The sequence below is a fragment of the Ovis canadensis genome, chromosome 8, assembly GCF_042477335.2.
Source record: "Ovis canadensis isolate MfBH-ARS-UI-01 breed Bighorn chromosome 8, ARS-UI_OviCan_v2, whole genome shotgun sequence".
NCBI classification, from domain to species: Eukaryota; Metazoa; Chordata; class Mammalia; order Artiodactyla; family Bovidae; genus Ovis; species Ovis canadensis.
In genome coordinates, this window is record NC_091252.1 from 42,627,748 (window position 1) to 42,640,531 (window position 12,784).

General features: G+C 40.1%; 1 protein-coding gene across 1 annotated transcript in view; it reads left to right on the top strand.

Moving 5' to 3' along the window:
* The window catches only part of PREP (prolyl endopeptidase), a 143,953-nt gene that overhangs the window by 31,017 nt on the left and 100,152 nt on the right, over positions 1-12,784 (top strand). Inside the window, exons 5-6 of the mRNA XM_069598252.1 lie at positions 1,483-1,692; positions 5,984-6,105. Of these exons, the coding sequence (XP_069454353.1) occupies positions 1,483-1,692; positions 5,984-6,105 (332 nt within the window). The remainder of the gene's footprint in view (positions 1-1,482; positions 1,693-5,983; positions 6,106-12,784) is intronic.

A 12,784-nucleotide genomic window follows, 5' to 3' on the forward strand; every position in this document is an offset into this window, starting at 1 on the left:
TAATATACTCTGAATAGAAACTCACTTCATTTTAACCAAAGTCTATCTTGCAACTCACCCAGAAGGACTTCATTATAACAGGGTCTTGTTTCTCACTTCAATACTACATTCCAAAAACTTTTTCTGTAATGTTTGTCATGTACAGGCCCTGATGGATAACATGGTAAATTAGACATGGAACTTGGTCTCAGTCTTTAAGTTTTCTGAAGACCATATTATTGGAGAAGGAAATGCAACCCACTCCAGTATTCTTGCCTGGAGAATTCCATGGACAGAGGGGCCTGGCAAGTACAGTTCATGGGGTTGCAAAGAGTTGGGCACAACTGAGCAACTAACACAACAGCAGACATTCAGATTCTTTTCATAGTGTATGACTTTTTAAAAATATACATTTTAAAGTCAAAATATTTTATTTGCATTTTCCCTGAAATTTTTAAAATTATATATAACTTATGCAGACAAAAAAATGAATATTTACTCCATTACTTTCTTGACCCTTTTCTGTTTATTTATATACATATGAGCCTGGATGCTTTATAGGAATTATAAGTGATTAATAAATAGGTTTTATGAAATTTTAACTTTATTTTTCACTCATAGAAGTTCCTTTCAAAATAGTAGGAAACCTCTGAAAATAGTTTGGTTTCTTAAGATGATTTTCAGCCTCCAGTGAGGGTTAGCAGACATCATAAGAGGATCTCTCTGGTGCCAAATATTACACATTCTTTATGATCGTAAAAGCCAACAGAAACATGAATATTTGTCCAGAAACATTGCACCGTGGTTAGGACATTCTGCCTGGGGTTAGGACAGCCCCAGAGGGTGGGACACAGTGCACTAGTCCATCAGCGGTGTTGCTCTCCTTACTCTTCACTGTCACTGTTGGAATATGCACTGCGTGAGTCTTTATTGCAAACCCTCAGGCTTCATTTACCTGGGCTTTTGGTTGTCAGATGGTGTGAATGTTAATCCCTGCATGCCAGCAGTTCTCAGACAATGAGGAAGTAAGGAGTGATTTCAAGTAGTTTGGAATCCATTCCAAAAATTAGATAATGGCTCCAGTTTAGGTCTGTTACATTCAATCATTACTCTAGAAGCAGTTTCCTTCCTCCCTTTCCCCACCCCTCTGAATATAAATAAAATATGCTGAAATCCCAGATGAGCTCTGCTTTTAAATGAGCTACTTATTGAATTATAGAAATTTTAAATGGAAGCATCCTGGTGGTCATATAATTTGATACGTCATTTTACAGATGAAGAAACTAAAACCTGGAAAGGTTAGGGAATTTGGCCAAGGTCATAAGACAAATTCCTGCAAGTCCTGGGTGAGCCCCAAGAGTTCTCATTACCAGTTTCCTGCTCCTCCTGTTGCCGCTTTCTGCCTCCATACATGCTGGAAAAACCCTTGTCAGCATGGTGGACAGTGGCAAGGCTGGGAGTTGTGTTCCCGTGTTCACTGACAGTTTCTCCTGTGTCCCTTAGGCTATGCGTTCAGTGAGGATGGTGAATATTTTGCCTATGGTCTGAGTGCCAGCGGCTCCGACTGGGTGACCATCAAGTTCATGAAAGTCGATGGTGCCAAAGAGCTTCCAGATGTGCTTGAAAGAGTCAAGTTCAGTTGTATGGCCTGGACCCATGACGGGAAGGGGATGTTCTACAACGCATACCCGCAGCAGGATGGGAAAAGTGATGGTAGGTTGAGACTTCAGATGAAGCACCTTTTTCATGAAGTGAAGTGTGTCTCCACATAACTTAGAGAAGAAGCTAGACCCGATGTAGAGGTTGCTTGGTCTAGAATCATGTTTCCTTGAAGGATGTTGTATCTGTTACCATTGTTGTGTAACAGATCCTGCCATAACTTTGTGGTTCACAATAATGACCATTTACTTTTGCTCCTGAGTCTGCAAATTGGCCAGGCAGTTCTGGGTGTAGCTAAATTCTGTCATGTACCTGTGATTAGCTGCCAGTCAATTGAACACGTCCGGGGCCTCCATGAAGCTCCATGTGGTCTCTCATCCTCTAGCAGGCCAGCCCAGGCTTGTGTGCACACAGCTCTCCAAGAGAGAGCCAAAAGGCACGACCTCCTTGATGCCTGGGCTTGCTCCTGGAACATCACTTCACTGCTTTCTTTTGGCCAAAGCAAGTCACAGGGCCATTCAAGGGTGGGAGAACAAATACAGGGAACTGTGAAAAATTGGGGCCATTTTTATTGCAGTGTCCGTTCTTCACAGATGTAGGCTGTCTCCCAAGAGGGTCATGGAGAAAATGGATGATTTTTTTTTTTTGAATAAAACTGACTTATTTAATGAGGTTTAATGAGTGATGATAAGTTTTGCAGTAATCACATCTCTTCCTCTCCTGAGAAGTTGCAGGTCATCTGTTGGTCACATTTGTCTGCATACTTTTGTCCTTGTTAACTTCCAGGGCATGTGTTCTCCTCTTCAGTTGCACAGAGATCCTGTTGTGTGCAACTGATTCCCTTTTTTCCCTTCACCTCTCACCTTCCTAGGTAGAAAGGACCCTATAGCTTGTACCTTGCTGGTACAAGCTGTCAGCATCATCTTCTTTATGCTACTCCTTACTTCCATGTGGTGTAAAACATTTTCATGTTGTCTTGGTTGGTCTTTACAGGTGGGTTTTACCATCTCTTTGCTGAAGATGTGGAGCTGGGGTGGAGGGTCTCAGTTACTAAAAAGCTGCAAAAGCAGTGTGTGGAGCTAGCAGGAAGCAAGGCTAGTCCACTGCTTTCTCCTGCACGTGCTGTCCCCTTGCCATGAACTGCTATATCATTGGGGATACATTTTCTTTTCTCTTTTCCCCCCAGTTGAATTGGGAGTGAGTCTGTTATGCTTTTCATTTTTTTTCAGCTACATTTAGCTTTTGCTGCCTTTGATTAGATTACTGTAGTACCTTTTTCTTAGTTCAACCAATGAACTGCAGGAGGAGCTAAGAGTAGGCTTTTTATTCAGGGATGCTGGCTAAAGAAAGCTCTCTGTGCTCTGTGTACTGAATTAGCTGCCTGTGTTAAGAGTGCTGCTGAGTTAGAAAATGGTTGTTTCCAAGTCCCAGGAGACCAAAAATGTGTATCACTAGCTGTTTCTTGTTAGAGGACAGTGTTATTAACTTCTGGAAAAGCATGAAAATTATTATTTAACCTTAACTTCCATTGGCAGAAATAGTTATAATTAGTAACCATGGTTGATTTAAGAAAACCAACATCTCCCAGCTGTAATTTTGCTGTACTCTTGTCTGGAAGACCTCAACAGCCTCTCAGGTTGTGTGGTAGAGGACTTCTTGAGTGAGGCTAAGCAATTCTGGTCCTGTGTTTCTTACCAATGTTCCTAGAAAGCCCATGGAGAATCACCAAGTACTGTAAAACTTTTTTGTTTTCATGTGATGGTATCCTCTTCCTTTTTTCCTTCAACATTATATCAACCTCCAAAATCAGCAAATATGTGTGATTATTTCCAGGGTGATAATCAACTGATACTTTTAGTTTTTTTAAATAGACTTAATCTTTTTTTTTTTTCATTATTCAGTATTTTTATACATTATAAAAATAATCATCATAAGTCATTTCCATCTGTCACCATACAAAGTTATTGCAAATTGTTGACTAAATTCTCTGTGCTATACCGTGTATTCTTGTGACATTTATTTGGGAATGGGAAGTTTGCACCTCTAATCCTGTTTACCTATATTGCCCATCCTCCCACCTCTCTCCCCTCTGGCAACCACCAGTTTGTTCTCTGTAGCTATGAGTAGGCTTCATGTTTTAGAGCAGATTTAGATTTACACCAGAATTGAGTAGAAGGTACCAAGATTTCCCATATACCCTCTGTTCCTTATCCATGCATAGCCTCCTCCCCCATTATCAACATCCCCACCAGAGGCTACAGTAGATGAGCCTATGGACACATCATAATCACCCCAAATCCATAGCTGACATCAGAGTTCACTCTCGGGGTCGTACCTTCCATTGGTTTGGGCAAATGTATAATGATATGCATCCAGCATTGTAGCATTTTCACTGCCTTAATAATCCTCTGTGTTCCACCTGTGCATCCTTCCCTCCTCTGCCAGCCCCTGGCAACCACTGATATTTTTACTGTCCCTATAACTTTGCCTTTTCCAGAGTGTCATATACTTGGAATCATAGTATGTAGCCTTTCGGGTTGGCTTCTTTCACTTACTAATGTGTATGTAAGTTTTCACCATATGTTTTTGTGGCTTGGTAGCTCAGTTGTTTTTAGCACTGAATAACATTCCATTGTCTAGATGTACTGTAGTTTGTTTATCCATTCACCTCTGAAGTACATCTTGGTTGCTTCCAAGTTTTGGCATTTATGAATAAAGTTGCTGTTAACCCCTGTGTACAGACTTTTGTGTTAATTCAAGTTTTCAACTCATTTGGGTAAATACCAGCGAGCATAGTTTCTGCATCTTTTATGTTTAATTTTGTAAGAAACCGCCAGACTGTGTCCTAAAGTGGCTGTACCATTACATTTCCACCAGCAATGAATGAGAATTCCTGTTACTTCACATCTTGGCCAGCATTTGGCAGTGTGAGTTTTCTGGGTTTTGGCCATTCTAATAGGTATGTAGTAGCATCTCATTGTTTTAATTTGCAATTCCTTGATGCATGCTGCAGAGCATCTTTCATATGCTTATTTTCCATTTCTATATCTTCTTTGGGAGGCTAAGGTCTGTTAAGGTCTTTGGTCCTTTTTAAAATTTGTTTTCTTATTTTGGTCTTTGTTTCCTATTGTTGAGTTTTAAAAATTCTTTGTATATTTTGGATAACAGTACTTTATTAGATGTGTCTTTTGCAAATATTTTCTCCCAATCTGTGGCTTGTCTTTTCATTCTCTTAACAATGTCATTCATGGAGCAGAAGGTTTTAATTTTAATGAAGTCTGGCTTATCAGTATTTCTTTCATGCCTTTGGTGTTGTATCTAAAAAGTCATCACCAGACCCAAGGTCATCTAGGTTTTCTTCTGTGTTATCTTTTAGAAGTTTTGGTTTGTTTTGGTTTTTTTTTTGACCACACAGCATGTGGGATCTTAGTCCACCAACCAGGGATCAAACCCCATGCCCACTGCAGTGGAAGCGTGGAGTCTTAACCACTGGGCCACCAGGGAAGTCTCTCTTATAGGAGTTTCTTGATTGCATTTACATTTTAAAGCCTGCAATCCATTTTGGGTTAATTTTTGCAAAGTTTGTAAGGCCTCTGTCTTGATTCATTTTTTGCACTGGGATGCCCAGTCATTACAGCACCATTTGTTGAAGAGACTGTCTTTTCTTCATCGTATTGCCTTTGTTCCTTTATCAAAGATCCATTGACTCTTTTGATGTGGGTCTCTCTACTGTGTTCTCTTGATCTGTTTGTTCTTTTGCTAATACCACACTGTCTTGATTCCGTGTAATAAATCTTGAAGTTGGGTAGCGAACATTTTCCAACTTTGTTTTCTTTGAATATTATGTTGGTTCTTCCAGGTCTTTTGCCTCGCCAGATAAACTTTAGGATCAGTTTGTCCATGTCCACAAAATAACTTGCTGAGATTCTGATTGGGAATGCATTGAATCTGTAGATCAAGTTGAGAAGAATTGACATCTTGACAATATTGAGTGTTTTCCATAAGATACTGAGTATATCTTTCCGTTGATTTATTCTTTGATTTCTTTCATCAGTTGTATAATTTTTGTCCTATATATCTTATACATATTTTCTTATATTTATACCTAAGCATTCCGTTTTGGGAACTGCTAATGTGAATGGTATTTTGTTTTTAATTTCAAATTCCGCTTTTTCATTGCTAGTATATAGAAAAGTGATTAACTATTGTATATTAACTTTGTATTGTGTAATCCTATAACCAGATACTTAGCTTTTTAGATGCTTTTAGCATTGTCTACTATGGGAGGAATAGATTTTCTTAAAATTGTCAGCTGCATTTCAGTGTACATTTTTAACCCCTTCAGGCACAGAAACATCCACCAATCTCCACCAAAAGCTCTGCTACCATGTGTTGGGGACTGATCAGTCAGAAGATATTTTGTGTGCTGAGTTTCCTGATGAGCCTAAGTGGATGGGTGGAGCTGAGGTATTGTACTACCATGAAATTTTACCCACAAATAGCATCTGTCATGGATTGTGTATATAAATATTCTCTTTACATGGTGATCTTTATGGATAGTGGAAGTCCATTTGAAGTTGAATATTCTTTTGTTAAAAATATTAGACCTCAAGTGTACTCTTAATAGCGAAGGTGATAAATCTTTTAAAGGTAATCTCAACATAAAAATCTTAGTACTAAAAGTAATACATGCTTATGGTGAAAATGTAAAAGTACAAAATAACACAAAGTAGAACATGAATATTTCAAAACTTGATCCTGATCTCAGAGATGAAGAGAGTTTTCGTCCAGAAGTTTCTTTCTACACGAGTGAGAGTGAGGGCGAAGAGTGTGTCTGCTTTCCTATTTTATACAACGGTGCTCTTCATGCTTCTTGTTTGCACATTCAAATATGTGTCTTTGGGATATTTACACATCTCATAGATGGTTCATACCTTCCTGTTCTTGATAAGAAAGAGCCTCTCTTAAAGTGATACATCTTTGTAGGTACTTTCCCAGATTTTATTCTGCATCTTGAGAATCAGCTGTTAAACACTTAGAACTACTTAGAGTAAGAATTAGGCTATTGTGAGCTCATTTATATATATATATATGAAATATATATTTTTTAAGATATAAAAGCATTCTCAGTATTTTCTATAGGAGGGCTATCATCCCATTCTTAGTGGGAGTGAGCAATTCACTAGAAACTTTTTAGTCCATTGAGCCTCTCATGTCTTCTCTGGGATATAGTTAGAACTTTGGTATGAAAGGGGCATTTTAGGCGTGAACTTCTGAACATGGGTCTGATTCACTGGGGGATAGACTAGAAGCCCATGGTATTTCAGTCCTCATTCATTAATCCACTGTATTCCACATTGTCCTTTTATTTATTTTGTTTCTCTGGAACTATGGTTGGCACACTGTTGCCCTCGACTGAAATCTGGCCTGCTGCCGGCATTTGTAAATAAAGTTTTCTTGGAGCACAGCCACCCCCATTTGTTTCCTTACTGTCTGGGGCTGCTTTCAGGCTATAATAGCAGAGTTGACTTGTTGCCACAGAAGGCCACATGGCCCAAAAGGCTGAAAATTCTTTCTTGCCCTTACTAGAAAAAGTTTGCCAGACTTTAACACAATGTGTTTACAGTAAAATATGTTATCACCTGAAATTATGCCCTTTTCTCATGCTTTGTCTTCCCCACCTAACTTCCCATCCTGCAAGCTTTTTTTGTGTAGTTACTGTTGTCATTTTTCTCACATATTTGTTTCTATGGTTTTTCTGACTCTTTGTAGATTATCATACCAAGTTTTCATCTTGGTCCAGCTTCTCCTCATACCTAAGGCCTCTGCATTCTGCAGATAGTAGGTGTTTATTTATAAACTGATATACATTAAGGTAAATATACTACCCCAGAAAATGTCATGTTAGTTCATGTGTTTCTTTTCACCTTTTATGGGGAGAGATGTTGATAGAGAAACATTATAGCAGATGTATTTTAATAAAGGTAAAATTATTTTATTGATGCAATGAAATACAACTAAACTGAACAATCTTCACTGTAGAATACACATGTAACTCGTTGCTCACATCTCTTTACTAGCATTGAATTGAAGCAGCTAGTTTTTTTTGTTCGTTTGTTTTCATTTTAAAAAATCATGGTAAAGTATAGTTAACATAAAATTTATCAGTTTAATCATCAACTGAATTTATCAGCTTAATCATTTATAGAGTACAATTGCACTGTGTTCACATTATTGCACACCCGTTACCCTTATCTGTCTCTAGAACTTTTTCATCTTATGAAACTGAAGCTCTGTATACATTAAATGATAGCTCTTCATCCCCTCTTCTACCCAGGCCCCGGTAACCACCATTCTACTTTCTGTCTCTTTATGTGTTTGACTGCTTGCGGTACCTCGTGTAAATGTCATTATATAGAATTTATCCATTTGTGATGGAGACCTGGATTCAATCTCTGGATTGGGAAGATCTCCTGGAGGAGGGCATGGCAACCCACTCCAGTATTCTTGCCTGTAGAATCCCCATGGACAGAGGAGCCTGGCGGGCTATAGTCCATGGGGTCGCAAAGAGCCGGACACGACTGAAGCAACTGAGCAAAGACTTGGCATAAGATCTTCAAGGTTTATTTCCATGTTATAGCATGAGTTTCCATCATTTTAAAAAGCGAGTAATATTCAGTTGTGTACATGTACTACACTTTGTTTATCCAGTCATCTGTAAGTACACTTGGGGTGTTTCCACAGCTCAGTTGTGAATAATGCTGCTATTGGTAGCCAGTTTTTAAAAATACAGTCACGACATATCTTATTCGCATCATATATATATATATATATATTCCATTCTGTGGCTAGGCAACTGAAAGGAAAAGCAAATTTAAATAGTTTGGGTGGTCCTTCTACCATTCACTCAGTAGGTATTCACTCTGTGTAGTTCATCTAGTATAATCTTTACCATAACCTTTAGAGGGCAGTGACCATTTCATTGCATAGACAAAATACCTGCGAGTATGATTAGCTTGCAAATCCATGGTTGGAATTGCCTGCTGGGGATGTTAGACCAACCGCCTGTATCTTCTTAACCAGCATGCCCTCTGCCTCCCTTGACAAAAGGTAAGAGGTCATGTGAAAACAGCAGGAATGACCATTTAAAGAATGGTAGTAAATGGAGAGCTGCATCTGTATTGCACAAAAGCAATAAATGAAGTTGTTAAATAGAAAAACAGAAATTCATGAGATGTGTCCAGCGAGTCCTGAGGAACTTTATGCTGGATGAGCGCCCTGATGAGCAGATTGTGCAGAGGAAGTCGTAAGCAAACCGGTAGGCTTAGTAGACACAAACTGCGTGTAGATTTTATTAAGCTGTATTCCAGCTGCTTGAGGGATTTTGTTAGATGTCACCCTTTCGGTGGCCAGAGTGAGTTGGGCAGGTCCTGCTGAGAGGAACTTCTGGCTACAGGAAAGAATACCTTCGTCCCTTAAACACAGATGCTATAGTTCTGAGCCTACAGAAGCCTTAGGTCTACCCTAAATTGATGATCCAGTTCCAGGTTAGAAAAATCTAGGTTGTGCAAAAAGTCTCAGTGTGGGAGTTTCTTGTACCTGTCAATGAAGTGTGATAAATCCCAAGACAGTCCAGGAAACAGGTGTGCTATAGGTACTTCCGGCTGGACCAGAAGCACCATGCGTGGTGCAGAGATTGCTCAGGGTGTTCACTGCAAGTGAAGTGGATGGTTTCCTAGCAACACCCCCCCCCCAACTCCTTTTTAAAAAAATTTTTTTTGGCTGTACTTTGTGGCATATGGGATCTTTTAGTATCCTGACCAGGGATTGAACCTGTACCCCTTGCAGTGGAAGCATGGCGTCTTAACCGCAGGGCCACCGGGAAGTCTTCCAACAGTGTTTATTTAGTGACCTGCATCTTAGAGGAAAGCAGTAGTCCCAATCATAACCACACTCTAAATGCAGGCGCTGTGGTTGTTACTTTTATTTTTCAATAGTGCCTTTTGTGTTAGTTACTCAGTCATGTCCGACTCTTTGTGACTCCATGGACTATAGCCCACCAGATTCCTCTGTCCATGGAATTCTTCAGTCAAGAATACTGGAGTGAGTTGCCATTCTGTTCTCCAGGGGATCTTCTGGAACCAGGGAGTGAACCTCGGTCTCCTGTATTACAGGCAGATTCTTTACCATCTGAACCACTGGGGATTGTCATTTTGAATCTAGTGTTTTGTGAATACACTTGACAACATCTCTTATTGGAGGATTCGTCACTCTAGTGACAGGGGTGGACTGGAGCACAAATCAGGAGATTTTAATTTTAGTCCTGTCTGTGTGGCCTTGGGCAAATCACATCAGCTCTCCAAGTGTGTTTCTTAAGCTTCTTCAGGGCCCTTTTTCAATCTATGAGTGGAGAGTTTATCACAACATCTCATAGTCTCCTGGAGCCTTGGGCTTTGTGGGTGTGATTGGAGGTACATGTGGGCAGGTGGCCATCTGAGTGCATGGAGGTGTTTGAATTTCTTTGCTGAGCCACCCTCCTCCATTTCGGCTGCTGCGTTCCAGGTCATCTGAAGACTTCTCTTTATATCCTAGATGCCATCTCATGACTCATCTCTTTCCTTCACAGAGACCTCCTCTGCCTTCCTGCACGGATAGGTCCTTCTTGCCTTGAGCTGCCCATTAAGTTACTATCACAAAGCAGCATTGGTTTTCCCTCTGTTGACCAGAACAGCATCTCTCCCCAGGACAGTGTCTACCACTTGGCAGAACCCATAGCATTCTGTACACTTTATGGTAATAGAAATGCTACTAAACGTCTGTGCATGTGTGCTAAGTTGCTTCAGTTGTGTCTGACTTTGAGACCCTATGAACTGTAGCCCACCAGGCTCCTCTGTCCATGGGATTCTCCAAGGAAGAATACTGGAGTGAGTTGCCATGCCCTCCTCCAGGGAGTCTTCCCAGCCCAGGGATTGAACCCTTGTCTCCTGAGGCTCCTCCATTGCAGGTGGATTCTTTACTGCTGAGCCGCTAGGAGAGCCCTACTAAAGGTTCATTGCAGCTCAAAACAGAATACCAGGGCTCCAGTTTACTTCCTGCCTCCCTCTCCCCAGCTTAGGTTTCATGAGCACACGGGGGACTAACAGGTGGGGTAGGTATGATTTGTTCCCTCTTCTTGATTATATTTTTTCCCCATAACAAAGACTTAGAGATGAGTAGTTATCGTGGCTTTGTTCATGATAGCCCCAAACTGGACATACCCAAGTATCCATCAACAAGTGCATGAGTGAATAAACTGCAGTACATCCGTTTAATGGAACACTAGTCATCAGTAAAAAGGAATGAACTGTTCTTTTTAATTTATTTTATTGAAGTATTGCTGTATTACTTTCTGATATACAGCAAAGTAATCTAGTTACATGTATGTCTAATAGTTTGCATGTGCTAGTCTCAAACTTCCAGTCTATCTTTCCTCCCCCACCTGCACCCTCTTTGACAACCACAAGTCTGTCTTTATAAGTCTGTTTCTGTTTTGTAGAAAAGTTCCCCATATAAATGACATCATGCATTATTTATCTTTCTCTTTTTGATTTCACATGATAATTTCAAGGTAGCTGCGATTGGCATTATTTCTTCCTTTTTTATGGCTGAGTATATTCCATTGTATATAAACACCACATCTTCTTTTATGTGTTGATCTATCAGACATTTAGTTTGCTTCCATACCCTGGCTATTGTAAATAGTGTTGGTGTGAACACTGGGGTGTGTGTATCTTTTCGAATTACAGTTTTGTATGGATATATGGCCAGGAGTGGTATTGCTGGACCATATGGCAGTTCTGTTTTTAAATTTTTTTTTTTTTTTTGAGGAACTTTCATACTGTTTTCCATAGTGGGTACGCCACTGTGGAGATGAACTATTGATCTACCTAACAACAGGGATGACTCAGAAAAATTATGCTCCATGAAAGAAGCTAGAAAAGAAAGAGTACACAGTGTTTGAGTCCATTTATATAACACTCTAGAAAATGCAAACTAGTCTATAATGGCACAAAACCAATCAGTGGTTGCTTGGGAATTGGAGGATGAAACAGGAAGGAGGAAGTATGAAGGGGCAGGAAGAAAGTGGGGGATGGTCAGACTGAAACATAATTTTAGTTTTACTAGGGGCACTGGTCATAGTAAACACCTTCTTCCAACAACACAAGAGAAGACTCTACACATGGACATCACCAGATGGTCAACACCGAAATCAGATTGATTATATTCTTTGCAGCCAAAGATGGAGAAGCTCTATACAGTCAACAAAAACAAGACCAGGAGCTGACTGTGGCTCAGCTCATGAACTCCTTATTACCAAATTCAGACTTAAATTGAAGAAAGCAGGGAAAACCGCTGGACCATTCAGGTATGACCTAAATCAAATCCATTATGATTATACAGTGGAAGTGAGAAATAGATTTAAGGGACTAGATCTGATAGATAGAGTGCCTGATAAACTATGGACAGAGGTTCATGACACTGTACAGGAGACAGGGATCAAGACCATCCCCATGGAAATGAAATGCAAAAAAGCAAAATGGCTGTCTGGGGAGGCCTTACAAATAGCTGTGAAAAGAAGAGAAGTGAGGGAACCCTCCGACACTGTTGGTGGGAATGCAAACTAGTACAACCACTATGGAGAACAGTGTGGAGATTCCTTAAAAAATTGCAAATAGAACTACCTTATGACCCAGCAATCCCCCTGCTGGGCATACACACCGAGGAAACCAGAATTGAAAGAGACACATGTACCCCAATGTTCATTGCAGCACTGTTTATAATAGCCAGGACATGGAAACAACCTAGATGTCCATCAGCAGATGAATGGATAAGAAAGCTGTGGTACATATACACAATGGAGTGTTACTCAGCCGTTAAAAAGAATACATTTGAATCAGTTCTGATGAGATGGATGAAACTGGAGCCGATTATACAGAGTGAAGTAAGCCAGAAAGAAAAACACCAATACAGTATACTAACACATATATATGGAATTTAGAAAGATGGCAGTGACGACCCTGTATGCAAGACAGCAAAAAAGACACAGATGTGTACAGCGGACTTTTGGACTCAGAGGGAGAGGGTGGGATGATTTGGGAGATGGCAT